This window comes from Lepisosteus platostomus, chromosome 2 (assembly GCF_059453375.1).
Source record: "Lepisosteus platostomus isolate fLepPlt1 chromosome 2, fLepPlt1.hap1, whole genome shotgun sequence".
Classification (NCBI taxonomy): domain Eukaryota; kingdom Metazoa; phylum Chordata; class Actinopteri; order Semionotiformes; family Lepisosteidae; genus Lepisosteus; species Lepisosteus platostomus.
Window position 1 is genome coordinate 53,538,780 of NC_142612.1, and position 25,566 is coordinate 53,564,345.

The 25,566-nt window shown below is 40.3% G+C and overlaps 1 protein-coding gene across 1 annotated transcript; it reads left to right on the forward strand.

The window, feature by feature from the left end:
* The first annotated feature begins 23,396 nt into the window (after window positions 1-23,396).
* On the forward strand, window positions 23,397-24,520 carry LOC148676496 (olfactory receptor 2AT4-like). Its single transcript, XM_088643253.1, has one exon. The coding sequence runs from the start codon at window positions 23,434-23,436 to the stop codon at window positions 24,406-24,408; it is 975 nt and encodes a 324-aa protein (XP_088499379.1). The 5' UTR covers window positions 23,397-23,433; the 3' UTR covers window positions 24,409-24,520.
* The last annotated feature ends 1,046 nt before the right edge of the window (window positions 24,521-25,566 follow it).

The window sequence follows — 25,566 nt, forward strand, 5'->3', positions numbered from 1 at the left end:
AACGTCACCATTCCGTAAAGAATGCGGACATCACACTAGGGCGCATTAAGGGTGCATTGGGGGCACTCGTGAGCACCATTGTGACGCACAATTTTAGAAATGAGACGCCCTAGGCTCTTGAAGACTTGACCGAGAACGTGCATATGAAAAGTGCAAGACCGCAAGTGTGCATATTGGGACACAGCCTAACACACTGCATAATGAAAAGACAACAATGCCAAATGCCACTTCTCTTCTCTATACAAAACCTTATTACTGAAGCTAAAAATGAAATACAGTAGTCTCCCTGAGGATTGGGTATTGAAGAGATAAGAGAGCCACCTGGGAAGTGAGATAATAATTTCATTTCTTGTTTTTGTATTTTTTGCAAACTCAAATATATAAAGATGCTGCCTGTCCTTGGTCAGTAAGATAAAGGGCATGAATTTGCTAAGCTGGCTGTACGCCCAGAACATGAAAAGAACTGTTGTCCAGTCTGCAACTTAGATATAATTAATTGCCATGTGTTGCTGTCTTATCATGTGTTTAGAATGTGTCATAGTAACTCTTTTTGTTTTAAGGTATAAAGGAGCATCAGCTACTTATTTTTTGAGTCTGGTGGTTGCCAGCCGGACTTCCATATGTATATGTAATAAAGAGACTTCTGCTTCACAGACACCTGAACTTTGTCATTTGTATAACACAGTATCATTTTATGGTGAATCGGCCCCAAATCCTTATTAACAGAGGAAAGCAATACAGACTAGGACAGAGGAAGGTATGCCGCTTCACACAAAAGATGTTTTATTGCTCTTTTAATTACAGAGGTGCGCTATTCACCAGAGAGAGATAAGGAAAGAGAGAGCTCGGTGACAACAGCCTGGCCAGAGAAATTGGGCAAGACAGGCGAACCTGTCTGCCCAGAGAAGACAGGCTGTGCTCTCAGTGCCAACCGGGGAGGAACAGAGACAGGGATGCACTTCTTACTGCACTGTGACAAAGCAGGGGATTTAACAAATAGTCTTCTCTAAATTAACAAATCTAATCCCAAAATTCCTATGCCTGCCAGAATCACAACAGCACCCAATCCTACTGGGAGAGGGGGGAGAGAACTCAGCTGAACTGGCAGCCCAGTATGTGATCTCCTGTCACAACCTAAGGAACAGTGAGCCTGTCTCCCAATAATGCTTCATGTGTTTGTATTGTGGTGTCGCTGGGGGAAAACAGGTGTAAAAGAGATGTAACTCACACCACACTGATCTTCTTTGTTCTTCGTCCGTACGTCTCCCCAAATCTGTTTCGTAATCCGTTGCCAGTATCCTTTAACAATCCAAATTTCCAAGTCCGTATGTCCACTCTACTACCGTATCCAAATCGTAATCCATAATCTTAGTCATAAACCGTATCCAATAGTCCGTTATTCTTAAATTCCTTCCAGTACAATGCTAAATCTCTCCTTCCTCCAAAACGCTTTCACTTTATCGGCTTCCGCCCCAGCTCATCGCTTCTGGGGCATTTATATCCTGTTTCCTGATGTAGTTCAGCTGTGTCTCCTTGTTTCGCTGCATAGGCTTTTTCCAATAGCGGGTCAGCTGGTTATCCTGGGTGGCCAGCTTGACCAGGTCTATGTCAAGTATTTTCAGTGTTTCGTTCCGGAAATACCAGTTATAAATGACCCTTCCCCGGGTCCTCTTACAGTATGTAAATGTCTTATGCTTTGTCTGTATTGTAAATGTCTGTAAATATCTGTAGATGCTGTGTTAATTGTATATGCTTTGGCAACACTGATTTATTCATTGGTCATGCCAAGTTTCTTGAATTGAATTGAACTGACAGCAGGTAGAGAGAAAGGGGGAGAACAGTTTCCCATAGGTTGCCATGTCTAAACGAAGCGTAGTTCTGGACCCTATAAAACGGAGAAAACAGACGATATAATCCGAAAGTAAGTGGAAAAGGATGACAGGGAGGAGATGACGAGGATCAGGAGGGGTTGACAGACGGGGGGCATGATGATGGTGAACTGGTGCTTGGGGGGGCGTACCCAGGGTGAACAAGTCCAAGCAGTCCATGGGGGAAGTCCAAAAGTCCAAACGGGGTGATCCAGCTGAGATGTGACAAAACAGTGTTAAAAACCGGAACGGGATGCTGTACAGGGACGGGGAATAAAAACAGGATGATGAAGCCAGGCACTCTGAGTCCAGGACTCAGCTGGGTCAGGACGCTGATAGGAGGCCTATGCCCTAAGCCACGGACGTAGGGCGACTTGGTGGTAGGCGGGCCTCCTGGCGTCCGTCTTCCAGTGCAGAAGCCAGAGTAGCAAGAACTCCCAATAAGGAGGGGCAGGATTGGAGGCAGGTGCATGAAATCATCAAAAATGTGAAAGAGCTGGTGCGCCCTTAAAAGGAGGGATTAAGATAGTGACACATGCAGTGCAAATAGAGCAAGTGTTATGGGTGCTCCCTTATTATAGGGTGCAGTAGGGGAGGAGAAGCTGCAAAGGAACAGGCCATGGGGCAAAGGCAAAGGGGAAACAGAACACTACTGAGCCCACCCCCATTCTGATTCCTCATCCCTGAGGATCATTTTGAAATCCCAGAGATGTGCTTGCTGTGAGTGGCATAGACTCTACTGTAGAGAAGGTCAGGAAGGTGCTTGGGCTGAAACTTCAGTGGCTGGAAACTGGATGAAGGGGAAGGTCTTGAAGTCCAGCTCTGCTGCCTCATGATTTTCCTCTGTGGGTGGCTTTAGCTCGTCTGGTGGCTCTGATCTAGGAGAGTGGGAAGAACGGGAGAGCAACTCCCGTTGGACCACTAGTCAGCTCCATGGAGGCAAATGCCGTCTCTCCCACTCGCTCAATCAATATGCAAGGCCCATCCCACTTAGCCTTGAGCTTTGAGCACTGACCCTGGACTCAACAGAAACCATCCACCCAGACCCTGTGTTGGGGGAGGTACAGTCGGTCTTTTACCCAGACATTGTAGTCTTACCTGAAGCCCTGTCCTGCTGCATGGGCATACCTGTCACGATCTGGTGCACTGTCTCCAGGTAGTCATGAAGATGGGCAGTGTATTCTAGGCCTTCAGCTGTCAGGGTTTGAAGCTTGCGGTTCAGAATGAGGGGGGCTAGAATACACTTTTGATCAAATCTTTAATCAAGCACCACCATTCAGCAGGCCAGGAGCACTAAGAGCAGCTGCAAATCCAAGTCCTTCTGATGTTGTCTAACCATCAGGAACAGTTCATTTCTGACAGCTCTCATTCCAGCTCATCTCACTGTGCATAGTACTGATAATCATCCTTGGCGTTAGGTCGCCACAACAAGGCATGTGTGTTTCCATGTCGCTCCCCAGGTCAGTTCTGCAAAGTGAATTGATAAGCTTGGAGTTTGTCGATTCAGCATGTGACTTGACCATCATGCTTCTTAAAAGACAAGAGCCAGCAGAAAGCAAAATTGCAAGTGCACAGTATGAATGAAAGCCTACAGATGTGGCAAACAAATACTCAGTTGTGATCTTGACAGCCATGTGTTCTTGGCACGTCACAAAATAATTGTGTTCCCCTGGAGTCAGTATCCAGCTGTAGTAAGTAATGATTCTTTCTCTCTCACCCGTTTTCCGTGAAAGGACAGCTCCTGTCCTTCATCTCTGGCATCTGTGTCTATGTAGCTTAGGAGCTGGGGCATCTAGAACTGCAGCATCACACAAGGCCTGTTTTAGCATGCCGAAGGCCTTCTGCCTTGCCTCTGTACACTCAACCATCAGCAATGGTTGTATGATACCACACTAGGAAGATTCTCAGCTACTTTACATCTGAGGGGTGCTGTCCAATTCAGAACTGCACTGACCTTGTCTTCCTGGGTAGCAATTCCTTCTCCACTAATGTGGTGGCCTAAGAATGAGACCTCCCTCTGCATTAACTCGCACCTCTCTGGATGCAGCTTGAGGCCAGCGACAACCTTTCATTCAGGGACCAGCCCAAGGGAGTAGAGGGTGTGAGCTGCTATGCACCATGAAGTTGTCCGATAGATGAGGCACCATGTCGGGGAAACGGATTTTAGGACCTTTAACATCACTCCTCTGATTGTGGCGGAAGCCCTGCAGAGGATAAAGGGCATAACCAGAAATTGCAAGAATCGTTGTCCAGTATAGGAAGCAGTCTTCCGGCATGCTTCAGGCATCAAATTGAGCTGCCTGTAGCCATTGCAGAGATCCAGTGATGAGAGCCATGAGCATCAGGTCATGCAGTCCAGAGACTGATCAATCCTAGACAGAGGGTAGGAGTCCTGCAATGTGACAGTGTTCAACCTGTGGTAGTCCAAGCAGTAGTGCACCATCAAAATTTGAGACTTTGATAGGCTGTCCAACAGTTCAGTTATCCCCGCTTCTTTCATTTCTACAAAGGCCCATTCAGCAGTCTGCTGTCTGGCCTCAGAGAGCTGGCATGCACGCTGTCTAACTGGGCATGTCTCATGGTTTCAATGTGATGGCAGAAGAGGTTGGTCTGGCCCATATCTTGCTTAGGTCCTGCAGAGTCACTACAAAAGCATCCTGAAATCTCTGTAAAAAATCCCAGAAGCAGTCACCTTGCTTTTTCACCAAACCCTTTGCTCTTGTCTCCCACACAGTCCAAATAACTGCTGTTCTTGATTCCTGTTCTTGGTTCCACCTTACAGTGTCTTCTGCGCAGTGTCTTCTGCGGTCAAGGCTTGAAGTGCTGAGTCATCATCCCAGGCTAATCCCATGGCCTGGTTCTGCTACAGTGTGGTGTAGTTCCATTTGAAGGGCTCTGGCTGAGTGGTAGACTTCACTGGTGGGGGCATCGCACACTGGCTGCTGGCCTGGCTCTGGCAGGGGGAGGACTTGGGGTGGTAGCCTTTCTGGATTGCCAAGAGTTTCATCACTGTGGTCTCTGCCTGCAACAATGTGGGTGTGAGGCCAGAGGAAGAGCTGCTGGAGGTTCAACACCAGAGGAAGTGGTCAACACCTGGTTGGTGACTTCACACGCTATGTAGTGCCTGGATGGGGTGACCAGACCAGTCATTTGAATTGCTGGATCCCTGCTTCTACAGTGGTGCAAGTGATCATGGGAATCTCTTCTCCCGTGGCCGTGCTCAACTTAGCCTCCCTGCTTTGAGGCCTGTTCCACTAAGCCTCTCTATGTTCCTAGGCATTTCTTGACTCCTGCATTTGGTCTGCTCTTATCTTGCTTCGTTTACATTTTTGCTGACTCATCACACTCCCACCGCCCACACGCCAGTGCTTCCAATAGACCCTTTACATCTAAAGAGGCAAACTGTCTTTAATATTTTCTTTTCAAGGAGAAGTCTCACCCATAAAGGGCTCAAGTAATTTAGCAATTGTGGCCCTAACTCTAGGTCCATCAGTTTAGGGGAATCCACCAATTCCGACACAGCTCTAGTGTGTATGTACAGTAGCTACCTCCTTGGTTTTCTGAGTTTCACCCCAGTTGGATGGTTCTTGCTTTCTGCTCAGTGTTTTACAGTGTCTTCATTGCTAAAGTAATTTGGAACAAAAGGAGGCTGACACCTATGTCACAAATCACCCCCAAACCCAGAATGGTAGGGAATAGCAATGCAGACTAGGCAGGAGGCAGGTACACAGCTTCATAAGGCAGGGAGTTTATTGCCCTTTTCGTTACAGTGATGTGCTATTCACCAGGAAGAGAGAGTCTGCATGTAGAAAGAAGCTGCTAAGGAATATTTTGCATGTAGTCCTACAGCTTGTGTAATAGGTGCCCTGGCATGCCAAATGACATTCTCAGCTGTTGTAAAGGTGCTTCAGGCAAGTCATAGTTTTGATTGATCATTCATATAGTAGTTGTTTTAATTGATTGGGGATGGGGTGTGAAGAGCTTAGTAAAGCTTGCAGAGATGAAGACACATCCTTCTCTTGAAAAGACATAGAAACATTATTAATTCTGCAATGGCTGAGCTGGTAATTATTGATCTCTAAAACACCAGAAGTAATTCTTCTTGTAGTTACTTCCCATAGTAAGAATGCTTGCTAAGAAGACTCAGATTCCCAACTGACATCATTTTACATGGTTTGGTAGCTTGCTTTTGTGTTGTCCTTTGCTTATTAGACATTATGGAGAAAACAATACCACATCTCATTATTTAGATTGTGGATGGGTGGTAAACATGGATTTGTCAGTAGCAACACCCCAGAAGATGATTAAGCAACAGTTGCTTGAAACAAAGCAAACATGATGGGCCAGATGGTTTTCTCTTATTTATAAATGTTCTCATGTTCTATCGTGACAACTGACTATTTTGAATGGAATTTATTTACAAATTTATAACTAAACAAAAAAGCTAGGAATTTTAACCTTATGCTAGTCTCTGGATTCTATTCTTGCTTTGAAAATGCTGCAAAAACAAAACATTCCAAATGAGCAAAAAACAGAAGAACATACAGCTCATCTAACTCAGTTGGCCATCATCCTGTAGGTGTCACGCCTGACATCCCTCCCGAGAGGGCGCTCCACTACTCCTGTTATTGTCCTTGTGATTAAGCTTTCCAGGTGTACCTTCTTAGGTGTATGGGAACAAGTAATAGGTTTATTCCATGTTGAAAAAAAGAAGAAAGAGAACACAACGTTTCGGCCGTGGAGCCTTCATCAGGTGTGAACCCACCTGAACTTCTTAGGTGTATTAGTTAAAGACTAGCTCCTCTAGTCCTCGGGGCTCATCATTAGGGTAAGGATGTCACGAGGCCCGCCTGGCACCAGGAAACCCTACGTCTGTCTCCGGAGGGCATAAGCCTCATCCCCGACACCTCCCGCTTCCCGAGCCCGGGGTCTGAAGGATCTCACCCCGTCACCCTTGGACCTCCATATTTTGTCTGTCCGTGTGTCCTCCCGGGGATTTTAACCTTGTTGCGTCCCAGGATGGATTAATTACTGATGGACTCTCAGACTGTGCCCTGACCTGCCTTTGAACCCGTTGGATTTGGGTGCTGTTCTTTGTCTTCCCCGTTCACTGTCTCATAGATTGTCACTATTATTTTGTGCACTATTAAACCCCTGTGTGTTTCCTTTTACCACACCTCCTGTTTTCTCCAGCTCTTACCGCATCGCATAGGGTCTACTACAAGACCTGACACGGATCTCAGTCCATGGTTGAAACACGGGATAGTGATCTCTGAAAGCTATAAGACACCTCTGTTTTCTGGCATAAAATGAGGTGTAATGAACGGAAGTCTCCTGCTTCAGTCTTTCCATTTCACTTCATATTCCCATTCACTCTCACTCTAACTTTCTCCTTTATTTGAGATATCTTTGGAGTGTAACACATGCTTTACCTAAATAATGGAGTATACTATATATGCATTGCTTTCTCATGTATTGTCTACCAGTTAAATGAGCAATCCAGTTTCTCTGAACCAATTTTAGTCATCTTTAAAATGATAAAAATTCCTGCTCTTCTTAAAGCAGTTAAGAGGCCTGGCTTCTTTTAGTAATGGGCTGTGTTAAAAACAAACAAACACCAGTTACAGTTTCTGTTCTTCTGAGAAAGTTTTACTTTTAATGTGTAGTGTGCTCTCACGAGGCACCAGTTCTGTAGGGGTTTGGGCATTTACTGGGACAATTATTAATTGAAGCAGTAAATCACAAAATTGATTCTTTTAATGGCCTTAGAATCCAACCATGCGATATAACTCAAACAATGCACACACACAGGTACTAATACACGAGGATACATTTATTAATACATAGAATATGCATGTAAACCTAATAGATCTTATCATGAGGGTTATCAGAATACAAGAGGTATATATTCAGTCAGTCACAAAGAGTTACACATATCAAGAGGACATATGTTCAGTATATCATTCATTTAGACCGTTTCGTTATTGAACTTGGTTACAACTTCTACATTAGATACTCAAAATAAGTACATAACTCTTAGGAATTAAATTGATATCAACTGGTTGGGATAACAATTGAATTCTCGAGCTGTAATGCAGTGAAGTTGAATATTCATCCAATCTCTGGGGATTCAGATCTCCTGCAGGCACAAAGAAACAGTTGCAGGCTTGTTGCTGTCCAATCCGCGCTCCCTGGCTCCGTGCCAGGCTGTGCTGTGCGGTTTGCGACGGTGCGCTGCTGATGCTTTCTGAAGACCGGCTAGTTAGTTTAGGCTGAAACTAGCAAGAGTTTGTGCACAGGAGAAAAGATGACTGTGGGTCCCAGCAGGTCAGGAAGAGGACCGGTTTGTTCCTGATGGAGCGCTAGTTCTGAATACTGATTCAGCTGTCCACAGTTCCGACCTGTTCACGAGGCTTGCTGCTGATGCTAACCTCGGGTGGATCCTTTGGTTACTCTCTGGCAACCTCAGCTCTTGACTCTTAGAACAAAGGAAAGTTCTGGCATTTGGACACACTGGCCGTTCCGTGTTGGTCCGGGCTGAGTCTCAAGATGGTCAGGAGGCGCACTGCAAGAATGTCCTGCCCTTGGGAGCCTTTCTGCTCCTGGGCCGTCCTGCCCTGGAATTGTCTCGCATCCCTGGAATTCTCCTTAGAAGTTCTCCTTCTCCTGGAATTCTCCCTAGAATTTCTCACAGGCTCTCTGTATTGCCTGTTTTACCTGGAGGAACTTCAGCTCGTTCATTGGCTGAAAGTTTCATGGGCATCAGAGACCCACGTGGGTTACTCGGCCCTACCAGTCCCTGATTGGTTGATCAAGGTGAGATATGAGTCACTTACTCCTGACACTTAGGAATGCAGTCCAGATGTCCATCTGGCACTCCCTAGACATATAGGCACCAATGGATGACCATTGATCATGATAGCCAGGCTTAGCTAAGTGCATCCCCATTTGGGAGCTGTCCCTTATCAAAAGAAAACATATTTAAATCAGCCTGCATGAATAGCTTCTCTGTGGCTGCACCACTGAGATGAAGAGAGAGATGGGGCCTCATTTGGGAAAGCTCAGCAACACTTAATTCTGTCTTATTAACAAGCATTGCCGCTGCAACTGTTACAGATGGAAATACTGCAGCATGCATAGTGCAGGACTTGTGTTCTGCACTATACTCCAGCTTGTGTTCTGGCATTTTGTACTCATGAATCATAGTTCAAAATTGAAATGAAATAAAGCCTAATTCCCTTCCAGACTCATGAGCTCTGTCTGTCTATGTGAGGTAGGCATGTTTTTTCCCATGTCTGCATGGGATTCCTACCACAGGCCAAAGACACGTGCTCCACATACAATTTAGGGTAGGTGTCAAGACTACATGATTTCATTTGTGCAACATGGCAATATTAGAAGAAATTTAAATTCCCTTTGTAATATAACATAAATTAATAATTTCACTCATTTAAAATCAGCTTATTCAGTATGCAACTATATGGACAAATAAATGAAAGGCCTTATTATGCTCTGTCTATGTCTTATTTATGCTCACTCAGTTTTTGACGTTCAGTCAAACCTTGAAAAACCAGCATATTGTCCTTTAACTTTAATAATTACACAGAGGCTCTGCCAGCCACTTTCGTAAGGAAAATTGAGATTAGATATTTACATTTTTGTTTTCAAATTCTAACTTTTAATATAAACATATTCTAGGTCTTTAGTCTCTATTTTACATGTGTTTGCTGTAAAACTGTATGGTCATCAATAAAGGATCCATTTAGAGCATTTCTGGATAACCTTAGTGCAGCTAAGTCAGTACCAAAAGCGTGGATTTTGGAAGACACCATAGAGGTAAACAACTGGGTGTGAATGGAGTTGGAACCCGTACAATCTAGAAACTTAGTCTTGGAAGAGGGGCAAGTTCAAGACAGATTGAAGGGTCATGGAGGAACTAGAACCTATCCTGGCAAGCAACAGGGGCAAGGGCAAATACACCATGTATTGGACACCAGGCCATCTCAGGGCACACACACACCAACATACCAGTATGTCATTGTACTGTGGGAGGAAATCCACATACACAAAGAGAGAACATACAAACTCTATACAGATAGCACCCCGGGTCCAGAATTGAGCCCAGGACCCCACCATTACAAGGAAGCAAAGCTTCGTGCCTCCCTGCAGAAAGAATCTTGGACAGAATTCTCTTCTTTACTTACTTGCTCTTTCAGCTTGGTGTCTTGAATAAATCTAAAGCCTTGACTTGGATGCCAGATGTTGCCAGATTGCAAGATTAAAAGGAGAGAGAACAACAAGTGCAAGATTGTGAGACAGAAAAAATGAGTTGTGCAGTAACTTATAAACCAAGAACTCAAAGTTGGTGATTGGTTGTGATGGCATCAGATGTAGTCCTTCTGTCCAACAGGCTGGCTCCTCGTTGGTTGGTCATACTTTGGGTGAACAACACTGACTTCTGATCCTTTGTCTTTGTCTTTTTGTGAGATCTTGCAGACTGAAAGGAACCATGCTGCACAATCTATCAGTGGTTAAAGAATGGACCATGATACAATATATAGGCCATGTCACGCAGGATGTGCTGTGTATCAATCAAAGAGGCACCTTCCAGCTGCATTCCTACTTCTTAGCACAGAGGCCCAAACTGTCTTGTCAAGGGAACAGAATAATATGTAGAAATCTTTAATAACACTAAATTAGGAAATATATTTTGAATGCGATTAGCAGTACTTCTATCCCTAAGAATGTAGTTTGAGACATGCTCAATCACCACTCATCTTTATGAAATTTTTGCTGCAATTCAACAAGCAACTAAACAACACTGCAGCTGAAACTGAAAGTAATGTGAGAATCATCACTGATTCAGAGCAGCCAAGGGCTTCAGTCATACTATTTAAATCTGACACTAGATACACTTAAAAGCACTCTATCACAGACTTCAACTTGTATAAGTCAGTACCAGGTGCAACTTGTTAATTGAACCTTAATTAAAATAAGTTAAATCTGGAACTTCTGGTATGGAGTTGGGTATAGTCTGTGGGCATGATTAAAATGGAATAAACATTGTGCCAAGAGGAAGAGAAAGTGACACTCCACACTGCTGCCCAATCAACACAAGCGTCCAGATTGTCCATCCATACATTCATTTTCTGTCCGCTTCATCCAATTCACTGGCGCAGGGAAACTGGAGACTTTGGACTAAAGTAAGAAACTGGAGCGCCCAGCGATAACCCACAGAAGCACATGGAGAATGTACAAACTAGAGGAGATGATTGCAGCAGCATAATGGCATGAAGCTGAGTTCAATCTGAGGAAAGCATGAGAATGCATTAGGGCTCTTGCCAAAAAGTCACCAAAATGATGAACATTTGTTAGAGGACAGGAAGCATACTATAGGCAAAGGGACACGGAAACAATACTTAAAATTTGGAAATTTGGTATGTGTAGAAACTTCATCCATGTTAGAAACATCAACCCTCCTATTTTACTCCCCATTACTCCACATTTAATGAATGAATACTTAGAGTGTAATCACAGATGATCAACACAACATTCACTTGAGCTCCCTAGGTGGGAGAGTGAAGCCTACTGCTAATGTGTGAGAATGACAAACTAGACAAAAAATGTTTTTGACAGGACTGTGAGGCTGAATTTAAGTGATTTACAAACTGTTATAAGGAATAAAATGTAAACACACCAAACACAATAAACCTGTTGTGAACCAAAAATTGCTCCTAGATGGCTATGTTAATATATTAAACTTCCAGGAATAAAAAGCCTTAAAAGGTTCTTATACAGCACATTAATAGCTTTTAAGCTGCCTTGAGGTAATACACCTGCAGTGCATTTTTAAAATAAGTCGTGACTTTGTTCAATTATTAATATAATGTGGGTAATTAGGAGCTGCTGGCAGTGAAACTGATCTTGTCATTATCTCTTATTGACCTGGGTCCAAGAATGGTATGGGTGTCTGAAACACCCTCTCCAGAATCCAGGCTCCTGGTGAGTACACAGCAGACCCCAAGCCTATCATCCTCCCCACACATATCATTGAAGTGACCTTATTTACAGCTTGATAGGAAACAACAACCTCCAATTCTGCTCTCCCAAATGCTCAATCTTACAGAATGTTTGGTCCTCCTTCTGTCAGACAATTCTCTACTGGTAGGCCTTCTTGGCAGTTACTTCTGGCAGCCTAATATGAGGACTGACAACAATGGATATGTGGCAGCCAGCTCTACCTGGAACAGGGCCTTGTGAGCTTCAATGTTCTCTGACAAACCAAGTTCAGTGACCAGATAATGCTCCTTGGGTGGAGGGATTACTGTCTTACTGTGACTTATCGTGACAATGCTGCTTCATACCCCCGAAACACAACAGCAAATGGCCAAACATCTTCTCAATTGCCACAACACATCAGTTGCCACAACTCAAAATTGAGATGAAAGCCAGCACATTTAAAACTTCCACTTTCCTGTTACCATTACAGAATTTTTAAGACCAGCCTCAGCAATACCCCTCTGCTCAGTCTTAGTGCTTGTCACAACTCTTGGCATTCTGTTACTGTGCTTGCTTGTAGGATCTTCGTTATGTTCTGATGTGCTTCGAACCAACTTGCTTCCTTGACTCCATACTTATATCTCTGTTGTTTGACCCTGCTACATAATTGGAATTGTATTCATATGTATGGCATAAAGATGGACCGTAAAAGATCATTATAGTGCAGACAGGTTGCTCTGTGTTGTTTTTAACAACTTGTGGCAAATCTGCTTCCAATCCTGTTTCCGCACATGATGGCACACAGACCACACAGGAGACAGGTATGCAGCATCACAAAGTAGAGGGTTTTTTGCCCTTTAGATTACAGAACTGTACTATTCATCAGGGAGAGATAAGGAGGGAGAGACTAGAGGAGAGAGAGAAAGGGGGGCACTGCTTCTCGTAGCTTGATACAAGGTGCAAAGAGAAAGAAAACTAGGGAGGCTACAGGGTGCAAAGAGCAAGTTCAGGTACAAGTTCAAGTTCAGTACATTCCAAGACAGTATGCAAACATGTAACTTGCCTGAAGCATCGTTTTTAGGTGGTCCTTGCAGATTTGACCTAATGCCACTGCCCTCCATACTGCCCTCTTACACCTGGACAAGAAAGGAACATATGTGAGAATGCTGTTTCTTGATTACATCTCAGCATTCAATACCATAGTGCCCTCAAAGCTTGTTATCAAGCTCCAGGACCTGGGACTGAACACCTCTCTCTGTAACTGGATCCTGAACTTCTTGACAGAACGTCTACAGGTGGTGAGTGTGGGCACCAACATATCCTCTACCCTGACTCTAAACACTGGAGCCCCCCAAGGTTGTGTGCTTAGCCCTGTCCTCTACTCCTTATTTACTCGTGATTGTGTCACTAGGTATAACTCAAACTCCATCATTAAGTTTGCTGACGATACAGCAGTCATTGGCCTGATCACAGATAGTGAAGAGTCTGCATACAGGGAGGAAGTTGAAACCCTGGCAGCATGGCGCCAGGAGAACAACCTCTCTATGAACATCAGTAAGACTAAGGAGATGATTGTGGACTATAGAAAACACCAGGGAGGAGATCACACACCTATCTACATCAGTGGGTCTGCAGTGAAGAAGGTCAGCAGTTTTAAGTTCCTGGGAGTTAACATCTCAGAGGACTTAACCTGGACCCACCATACCAACACCGTGGTCAAAACAGCACGGCACCGCCTGTTCTTTCTCCGTAGGCTAAAGAGGTTTTCACATATCCAGGCCAGCTTCTACAGGTGCACTATTTAGAGCCATTTCATTGCCAGCAACTACTGCTGCACGCTGTATTGTTGTGCATTTGATAAATAATCTTTGATTTGATTTGATTTTTATTTGAAATCTGCTCTTTCACTCAAAAATGTTTTCAGTTGGAACATTTGGAACACATCAGTTGCCATACAGATGCAGCCATTCAAAATGGGTGAGGTATTTCGCGGCATACCGCGGTGGGCGTGTCACAGTATCACGCAGTATCACGCGGTATCACGTGTGTCACGTGACTAACTATCCGGCGTCGCCTTGTAAAACCGCCAGGGGGAGCTTAACCTCTCATGTACAGCATTTGAGCCTTTAATTTTGAACTGTGTATTACAGCATGTTAATCATCAGTCATTAAAATGTTGGTATATATTATGAAAGCAAGATTGCTCAGTTGGACAGAAGTACACAACCTACCTTCATCAGAAATATTTATGCATCAAAGCCTTTACTGAAGATATTACTAATAGTATTGATAATGGATGACTTTGGACAAGCTGTATACTCAAAGTATAATTTCTTTAGCACATTTGTACAAGCACTTGGAATCTGTCCAAGCCATACTTTGTCAGGCATTTTGTTTTACTTCAACGGGGCATAAAAACTTCCTTGCTTTTAACAGGGCGTTTCATAATTTCTAGCTACGAAAATGATTTAAAATGCGACACCTATCATTCAACTAGAGCTTAAAATATCACAAGGAAAAATACACACCGGTATTCCATTTCTCCCTAAACATTGTAAGCTTCGAAGTCTTTAACTAACGTGATACCGGAGTCAACAAGCATACTTTTAGAATTTGATTAAAAGGGAATATAATATGGAATCGCGTATCTAAAGAATTCAATAACGGTATGATTATATCCGTGTACTGCGGCAGGACTGTGTAAGGCTGTTTCGCCTACCTGATCATGCGAGCTGTCTTGTAGCCTACTGGTCTAGGTACGTGACTACCAGCTGGCAGGTTGTGTGTTCGAATCCAGCTGGTGCTGGACTTTTCATTTTTATTTATTTATTTTTTAATCGCATAACATAAACATATTACCGTATGCAAACTGTACTGTATACAGTATGTATATGTATATTTAATGTCTTAACTGTGCCCGTTTAATTGAATTTAAAAAAAATATTTAACACGAACATTAAGCTGCTTACATCTTCCGCCTGAGAACAGTCACCCGTTGCTACCCAACGCAGAATGGTGATTGGCTGACACCATCTGACACCCCTCTGATTGGAGAGAAAAGACGTGCTGGTGTGCTATACCAGGAAGAGGATTTCTTTCAATTCTAACAAGTATTTTAAAAGTTTAAGAAGTAAAAACCTTACAGCGTACACAGATTTCTAAACTGATCAGGATCGTTATCTTTGTCTCATGCATAATAATGTTCACCGCTCTGTCCAGCAAATTAATAATAAACTTTATTTTATATAGCTTTTTAAACGAATAAGTAATTAGATTGCTCATAAACCTAATCACTTGCTTTTTCTTTTTATTTAGGCTCAGATTTCAACTATAGATCGTATTATTAATAACCATAATAACAACCAACCAACAAAAACAACCATATAAACATAATGGTGGTGCTGGACCTTCCAGTTTTATTTATTTATTTTTTAATTGCGTAACATAAACATATTACCGTATGCAAACTGTACTGTATACAATATGTATATGTATATTTAATGTCTTAACTGTGCCCGTTTAAGTATTGAATATTCATATCTAATTTTACCACTGAAGGGAAATCTTAACATAAACATACAGTATATGGCTGGTCTCGGTACTTTAAAGAAAAAAATACGCACCAGTATTCCATTTCTCCCTAAACATTGTAAGCTTCGAATGAAACCACTAAATAAAGACATAAATATAGAAATCTTAAGATTTGTTTTATTTAATGTTGGTAGCAGGATGAACTGTCAGAGTGTATATTTTGTCGCAAAGTTGCTACAAGATGTTAACAGTGAAAAAGGTATTTAGAAATGAGTTATTTCAAGATGAAAAAGAAAACATACACGAAACATGGTTTCATTACGACCAGAATCGGTCTTGAAATATTTTTAACTTGATTTACAGTATTTGAGAGGTATGTCTTAACACCGATACTACAGTGCTTAAGTACTGCTCACATATATGTTTCTAGGTTTATATTATGCATTTCATACGGTCAAATTACTTTTGAGCAACTAATAAGAAGCGCGAAACGGTATGCGTTTTAGTTTCGTTTTGTGCTGGAACCCGTGGATTGATTAGAGATATCAAGTACATACAAGTCATTTTTTAAATGTTGTAGTTCGTCTTGAAAAAATGTTACGAGTACATCATCTATCAACAATTACACAGGTTCTGTTTCCATATTGCGGATTTTGGTTAGGTACAGTATTATCAAATCCAGTGGCGCTGTGTGTTACTTTACTGAGTCCCAATCTGTGATTGAAACCTGTAAAACCGGTTTAATTCGTCACAGCCAGCACTCTTCAGGTGTGAGGGTCTTCTGCTCAGAATGAAACGCTAAAATGTTTGTGTATATTCTAATGGTAGTGGGGGCAGGGTGTGTGGGAACAGGTTTGTTCTTCACACCTGAAACATTTTCTCTGAAAGGATTTTCTTCGAAGTTTAACCGATCTTGTTACAGCATATTACAGTTTACTATTATTAACCATATTAATTTTAAGTGCTTAATGTAAAATCTTGTAAAAATATATTTTCATTGTTCAAATATACATTAATATACATTAAGTCTGACTATCATATAATAAGTTAAATACAAAACTAAAGAAAAAATAGGGTTAAATATAATTCAAAATATTTTGCTAACAATGTTAACTGTTTATGAATAATAAAATGTATTAACTAAGGAGTAGGATGGCACAGTTGTTAGTATGTTTTTTGTTTTGTTTCTTTTTCATAAATACAACAGTAGTACCTGATGTCTCAGTGGCTTTCAAAATTAAATTATGCATGCAAACATGTGAACTAAAAAGATAACTAAGATTTTAATACTAATTAAATGACCGCGGGCACTTCCCACCCCCCCTACATTCTCAGAGTAGAACAGACTAACCTTCTAATGAAAGACGGTCCACCCCCCACGGACAGGAAAAGTGCCCACAGGCACTTAAACTTAATATGGTCAGTAACGGTAAACAGTAACATGGTAAGAAGGAGCACGTACAAACGTTTTCGAAAAAACCACATGTAAGACTCTGATCCTAAAAATGGGATTTCTATATGTCTTTATTTAGTGTTTACATTAGTGACAAAGGCTAAACTTTTAGCTTCAGTAACGTGTACATATCTCCCCTTTTTATAAAACGACTTGGTTGAAAACTGTTCCAGAGCCACTGTTGTTTCATCAGTGAAAAGTACATCATGAAATGCCTCTCCCTGTTCAATCCACTGGAAAAAAGAAAAGGACCATAAAGCTTCTGATGGTCATAAACGATATTCATTTAGGAGCAGCATCAGAGGTATGTTTTTAACTGCACTGCATTGGAGAGAATACCATAGTGTGTTTTTTTTTTTACTCCCTGGCGGAAACTGGCTTCCAGAAGAATCAGTATGGCTCAGAGATTAAATAAAACTTCACAGACATTAACGAAGAGCATAACGCGTGTACTGTATGCACTGCAAGTACAACCCAACTCTCTGCAGGAGTGCTGGCTGTGACGAATTGAACCGGTTTCACGGGTAGGAGGCGAGATTTCCAGCGAAAGACACCCCCCAACCCCCCTCAAAAACCCAGTAAATACAGTACTTACTAGTTAAAGGCTAGGCTCCCGACTACGGCGAAAGGAACCCTTCTTTCATTAGAAGACAATGAACATATTTTAGCCCTGAATGAATTAATAGCAAACATGGTTTACATAAAAGACATTTTTCCAAGAAAGTTTAGCCTTTGTCACTAATGAAACCACTAAATAAAGACATAAATAGAAAAATCTTAAGATTTTTAAAATACATGACTTTGCTAAAATTTATTTGAAAATAAAAACAATTACAACCGCCAGGGGAGAGAGAGAACAGGGGAGGGATGTTGGTTTTGCATAAGGGGCGGGGCTATGTTTGGGTATGTTTGGGAATGTGTAGTTACATGTTCTGGCTGTTTGTGAATTATCGTTGTTGAGTATGGAGTGTTGAGGTATTGATTTTGTGTAATGCTTTATGTTGAAAATTGAGGTGGATTTTGTTTATGATAAACAGGATAAACTGGGATGGGAGGAAGGTTTGGTTTTGCATAAGGGGCGGGATTATGATAATTGGAGGACTTTGCGAGTGTAAAATCGTTTGATTATTTGATTTTGTATTGTGGTTGTTATCTATGTTTTTGGTTGGTATTATGTTTATATGGTTGTTTTTGTTGGTTGGTTGTTATTATGGTTATTAATAATACGATCTATAGTTGAAATCTGAGCCTAAATAAAAAGAAAAAGCAAGTGATTAGGTTTATGAGCAATCTAATTACTTATTCGTTTAAAAAGCTATATAAAATAAAGTTTATTATTAATTTGCTGGACAGAGCGGTGAACATTATTATGCATGAGACAAAGATAACGATCCTGATCAGTTTAGAAATCTGTGTACGCTGTAAGGTTTTTACTTCTTAAACTTTTAAAATACACGTTTAGAATTGAAAGAAATCCTCTTCCTGGTATAGCACACCAGCACGTCTTTTTTCTCCAATCAGAGGGGTGTCAGATAGTGTCAGCCAATCACCATTCTGCGTTGGGTAGCAACGGGTGACTGTTCTCAGGCGGAAGATGTAAGCAGCTTAATGTTCGTGTTAAATATTTTTTTAAATTCAATTAAACGGGCACAGTTAAGACATTAAATATACATATACATACTGTATACAGTACAGTTTGCATACGGTAATATGTTTATGTTACGCGATTAAAAAATAAATAAATAAAAATGAAAAGTCCAGCACCAGCTGGATTCGAACACACAACCTGCCAGCTGGTAGTCACGCACCTAGGCTACAAGACAGCTCGCATGATCAGGTAGGCGAAACAGCCCTACATAGCTCTGCCGCAGTACACGGATATAATCATACCGTTATTAAATTCTTTAGATACGCGATTCCATATTATATTCCCTTTTAATCAAATTCTAAAAGTATGCTTGTTGACTCCGGTATCACGTTAGTTAAAGACTTCGAAGCTTACAATGTTTAGGGAGAAATGGAATACTGGTGCGTATTTTTTTCTTTAAAGTACCAAGACCAGCCATATACTGTATGTTTACGTTCCAAAATTAATATCGTTTATGGCCTTCACACGCGTTACAGTATGCTCCTATTCTTTTTATGCTCAGCTACTAAGATTTCCCTTCAGTGGTAAAATTCAATATTTACAACGGGCACAGTAAAGACGTTTACAGTACAGTAAGTCTTTCTACGACAGTCCAACGGACCATGAGTGCCCCTGTCGGTCAACCAATCACGCACCGCGGTATCGTGTGTCATCTTACCTGCGGTATCTGTACTGCGGTGTCTGTACCGCGCACTTTGAATGGCTGCATCTGTAACTCAAAATTGAGATGAAAGTCAGTACATTTAAAATTTCTTCTTTCCTGTTACCATTACAGAATTTTTAAGACCAGCCTCAGCAATACCCCTCTGCTCAGTCTTAGTGCTTGTCAGGAGTCTTGGCATTCTGTTACTGTGCTTGCTAAAACGCTTGCTAAAATCAGCTAAAACGCTAATTGTTCTCTTGATCAGCCCTGTACCTCGTTATGTTCTGCTGTGCTTTGAACCAACTTGCTTCCTTGACTCTATACTTATATCTCAGTTGTTTGACCCTGCTACATAATTGGAATTGCAATTCAATTGGAATTGCAATTTTTCTGTATGGTATAAAGATGGACCATAAAAGATCATTATAGTGCAGACAGGTTGCTCTGTGTTGTTTTTAACAACTTGTGGCAAATCTGTTTCCAATCCTGTTTCCGCACAGTATGGCAACACAGACTACACAGGAGACAGATATGCAGCATCACAAAGTAGAGGGTTTTTTGCCCTTTAGATTACAGAACTGTACTATTCATCAGGGAGAGATAAGGAGGGAGAGACTAGAGGAGAGAGACAAAGGGGGGTTCTGCTTCTCGTAGCTTGATACGAGGTGCAAAGAGAAAGAAAACTAGGGAGGCTACAGGGTGCAAAGAGCAAGTTCAGTACATTCCAAGACAGTATGCAAACATGTAACTTCCCTGAAGCATAGTTTTTAGGTGGTCCTTGCAGATTTGACCTAAATCTGCTCTTTCACTCAAAAATGTTTTCAGTTGAAACGTTAAGATTTTGACTGATTATTCAATTAATTATATTGGATTTAAAAATGTACATGCACCATTTATTATTCAACAAAATACATCAATACCATATGGACACCATAGAAGGGGCCTAAATAATCTATAATGCACTTTGTTTATATACTTTATATAACTTTAACAAGTCAGATGATAAATGTGCTGCACCACTGTGTCTCTCAAAAGGCAGTTCAAGTGATACAGCATTGGAGCACTAGTGCACAGAGTGTCAGGGGAAAGAGGCACTGCTATAATGACAAACACACAATTAGTACCAGTAGAGAGAGTTAAACATTGGAACTCTAATTAGGGAGGAGAGCTTACTTGGTCTCCTGTGTCTAATAAGAATGAATTCAATTCACCTGAGGAGACATTCTAGAAGAATAGATCAGAATAGATCGAAGGTCACAGATAGTGTAAGAAAGAAATACATTACAGCTGCTGTAGGACATGGAGTCCTGACTCATACACTTCTTCTTCTCCACACTGGTCATGTTGGACTCCCAGTGTCATCTGGGATACATGCTTGGCAGAGGGGTTATGTGATCCTTCAGGAGACTGACTTGTAGTCAGGATGTTCTAAGTTCAAATCTTAAGTCTCTCACTGTGTCTCCCCCTATCATCCTGTTTGAGATGTTAAAGTGAGGGCCCATTATCAGTGACTCCTCTGGAGAAGCACCCAAAACACAGCTCATTCCTTATCCTTAACTATCTTTGAACAATAGTGCTTGTCTAAAAACTATAACTTAGTAACACAGTAACTCTACGAGACCCCGTTTATTCTACATTCTACACCTTAAAAATGGGAAATTTCTACTTTTCAGTTTCCTACTATGATGTCATTAGAGATATACATGCAGCAAATGTTTTGTGCTGTACCTGTTGTGCCTGTTTCCTCTAGCGCACATGTTCTGTCTCTCTGGGTTAATAAGAACTATAGCTATAGCTCTGCACTAAGTGGCCTCGGGGGTCATTGTGAAAAGCTGTAGAGTTGTCCATAAAAGCAGCTGAGATGAGAGGAAAAGTTTCTTGTACAGCAGATTCACTCTATGTTTGAAGAGCAGAGTGAATAGACTCAGGCTCCAGGTAAGTGACATGTTGTACTTACTTCAGTTTCTTTTTTTCTATTTGGTCTATCTTTCCTCCTCAGATTAGAGAACACTGACTTTTCTTAAAAATATTTTGAAGCGTTGACTTTTGTATGTATGCTTTGCTACTATTTTTATTAAATGGATTTATAATATATTTTAAATAGTTCTAAAACTGACCTTTAAATATTCAAAGATTTTCCATTGAGCGTTTAATGTTGTACATTAAAGCAGTATTGCTACTCAGCGAACCATTATAAATTTGAAACATTAAAAATGCATGCAGTTTCCAAAATTGTACTTGTAGAGTTCATTCATTTTTAAATAATACAATGAAAATGGTCTACAAAGTAACATTTATGCACTGATATACAACATATTTTATTAACATAACAGCAAACAGTGACAGTCACAATTCATTGCAATAGACAATAATGAAAATGGTGCTTTTGTATTGCAAACATTTTAATTTGGTCTCATAAAGGAATAATCTCTAATTAGACTGTTCTGTCTACATACAGAACTCTTTAGTATTTGTGGCACAGCATCTTAAAGCACAAAATGCAGTGATGTTTATTACATTATTTACATGTATTATTGTTGTTTCATAATTTTAATGTAATGTTCTATCTATACAGAAACACAGATAAATAACAATTTCTGACATATCTCAAGTGAAATTTTTAATAATGGTTATCATATTTAATAATAATAAAAAGTGTGTAAAATAAAAGCAGTCCGCTGAAGACCAGACTCACACCAGGAGCAAAAGATTCACATATCACAGCATCCATTGTTGAGATTGTTACTCGACAATGTACTCGCTACTAGAATGTCATTGAGATGCACATTATTCATATTACTAATCCCTTGCATTTTCAATTAATTTGAAAAATTTTATGTGTATTCTTTTTTTTCTATATTGTAAATAGTGTGGAAATATTAAAAATAGAAATATACAACATCTTTGAAGTATTCTAAATCTTCTAGGTGTTCAGAAACCTCAACTTCTAAAGAGATTCACTCAAAACTATATTTCCAATTGCTTTCATCATGCTTGGAAGGGATCACACAGGGTGTGAACAAATCTCGCCTCAGAGAGCCTCAGTGACTTAAATATTTTTCTTGACCTACCTCTCTTGTCTAGTTTGATAATGAGATGGAATATACTTTGCCTTTTGAGTTGTGCATTTTAGTAGATAATTATCCCATCATCACAATGATACCTCTACTACTGCATATAACAATGGTCATATTTATAACAATATAACAATGGTCATAATTAATTGGTTCTGAGAGTGTGAAACAAGATACCCAGCCATGTTGTTGGATCCAGTGCTCTGGCTTCTTTAAAGAAACAGTGGGAAGAGATAAATTGTACTTGAATTAATGAGGGCTGGATGGCCTGATTTTGTTCATAACCTTTCCTATGTTAACATCCTTGTCGTCATCATCATTATCAACATAATAATTATAGTAATTCTGCTGATACTACTGATACTTTTACAAGTGCTTTTATCATTAACTATCATCTTTAAATACTGTATTAAAACAGTTGAGCATGCAACTATGTAAGCAGAAAAAAGTAAGTAGACGACATTTAAAGACATCTTTTTAAAGGGCCTTTCATAGCAAAGCAATATTCAGCTCAACTGCTTTTCTTACACTGCAGAACAAGTGATTCATTGCTTTCCAGCTCACCTGAGACTCAAGCTGAGGCAAAACTGAAACATCAGTATTTACTGGTGTGACTTGATATCCTTAACACCCAATTTACAGGAAAAACTGCCACTTCCATCCCATTCTATTTATGTGTTTTTCATATTAGATATCCCCTAACTTACGTGAACAGCAAAATAAAATACAAATTTAAAAATAAACTTAATTAGTGATTGTGGATTGTTTCATTGTTTATTATTATTTTCAGTTTTCAGGTTATTCACCTCATAACTGTGGTTATGGCTTTTAAATCATTAGTATAGAAGTCACCTGCATTATATATTGTGTAGATTTTAACAAAAAAAACTGAAAGTCTTAATTGCTTAAATGTGAACATTTATTACTGAAATATATGTATTCACAGCATGTGAGGAAAAAAATCCAAAGCTGAAATATACACGAAGACAGGTTAACAAATAACCTTAGCAATGTTTGTGTTCCATTAGAACATAATTTTAAGAGGAACTAAACTTGTTTTAAAATGATTACATTTTGTATATTTAATAATCAAACTAAATTACCTTACCATAATTTTAAAAGTTTAAAAATGACCAAAAATGGACACTGAAAACACCTTGTTAATGTAACTCCTTCCAGGCTCACCTCTTCTGTCAAATTCTCTGAGCTTCTGAGTCATGAGCAACTCCAATGTCACCCTGCACTCTGAGTTTATCATCGTGGGAATGCCAGGCCTGCAGGAGCACTATACTGCACTCTTCATCATCTTCTTCATCCTCTTTTTGGCCACATTCCTGGGTAATCTGCTAATCCTGGTGTTAGTGGCCATAGACCACCGACTCCACATGCCCATGTACTTCTTCTTGTGGAACTTGGCTCTCTTAGATATATTGATGACAACATCCATCATTCCCAAGATGCTAGCAGTGTTTCTACACTATGACAGAACTATCTCTTTCACAGGCTGTTTTGTACAGATGTACTTTATAATTTCACTTGGTGCTGCTGAATTATTCCTTGTTGCAGTCATGGCTTATGACAGATATGTTGCTGTAGTGAAACCGCTGCATTACAACACCATTATGAGCCCCAGGGTCTGTATTACAATGACGTCCTCAGTCTGGGTTCTGGGCTACCTTGTGCCAGTTTCGTCTGTGGCACTGGCAAGCACTGTGCCATACTGTGGCTCTAATTATGTCCTCCACTGTTTCTGTGATTACCCCACTATAATGTCATTAGCATGTGGTGAGATTACAAGACAAGTCAATTTTTCCCTGTTGTTTGCTATGTTTGTTGTGTATGTACCTTTTTCATTTGTCCTGTGGTCCTACTTCAAAATTGTGTGGTCAGTGATAAAAATGAAAACTGTGGAAAGCCGTAAGAAGGCTTTCTCAATGTGTTCCTCACACATGACTGTGGTCTTCCTGTACTATGTGTCCTCTGCCATGGTTTATATTGGAATGAGAGTGGAGAGTATCCCCCCTGATGGACGCATCTTCATTGGTGGGCTGAATTACTTCCTCACCCCTTTGGTCAACCCCATCATTTACTGCTTAAGGAATGGAGATATCAAGGCAGCAGTTTACAGATACTTTAGGCTCCAATCTGTTTCTCACCACATTGCAAATAATTTTGTTAGCACAATAAAATGAGCCTCCTTTTCAGGAATTTAAATACTCAGTTTCCTTAATGTGTTGAGCCAATATCTCCATACTCCTGGTCTAAAATTAATTCCTAAAGACATTTTTGGGGGGTTTCATATCTCAAAACATATATTAAAATACTGCTGTGGCCTGCACTATCAGCATCCATCAGTCTAATGATAATCATACTAATTGATGCTAATACCTATGAAAACATAAGATCTTTTATGTTCCATTCCTAATGCTGTTTTCTTTGTTGTAGGTAAAACTCATTAACCCAACTGATTTTTGCAAATATACAGTATATCATTAAAAAAATAAAGAATTGCACCTGAGGAGAAAAAACAAAACAAAAATAATAGTTTCTTTCCAAAATAAGCACTTTATTAATAAATCTTGATGAGACATATTCTCATTATTTTCTGTACAAGTTGTTGCATGGCACCTTTGATAACTTAAGAGTCTGCACTGCTGTACAGCTAACCACTGGATAGGTAAATATACGACTAATTTGGGAATGGAAAAGGAATGGTCACACAAAAGCATCTCCCTTTTCCATCTTAAAAGAAAAATATCAGTTTGTTCTAAGAGCTGTAGATAACTTTAACTTGACCCCTGGTTAACATTACTTTTCGTATATGAACTGCAAGTATCTATTAATTTGCACTATTTTTCAAAATAATTTGAATAAAAACACAGAATGAAGTCCGTGCATTATTCTTTAAAGTGATATTTAAACTAATATATGCTCTTCTTAAGAAAATATCTCATGACTGAAGTTCAAAAAGGAATTGTACGGTAAGTACCCATATATTTCATATGTTTATGATATGATATAAAACATAATGCTTTAATTATTAACAACAAAGTAGAATTGCATACAAACAAGCTTGTACAGTGTAGTTGATTCACCATGGGATATCAATGACCATACTCAGCTGCATGGAACATCAATGATGTTCTAGTTTTTACTGTATTGTTTGAGAGTGGATAATGAAGAACTGTGTAAAACTGGCTCACAGAGACAATTACACATCCTTCTGTTTCTCAGATATAGAAATATCATCAACTCTGCAATCAGCAGGCTAGGTATGACTGAGCACTGAAACACCACAGACCATACTTCCTTTAGTTACGTCAAATACCAAAAACCCATGCTAAAAAGAC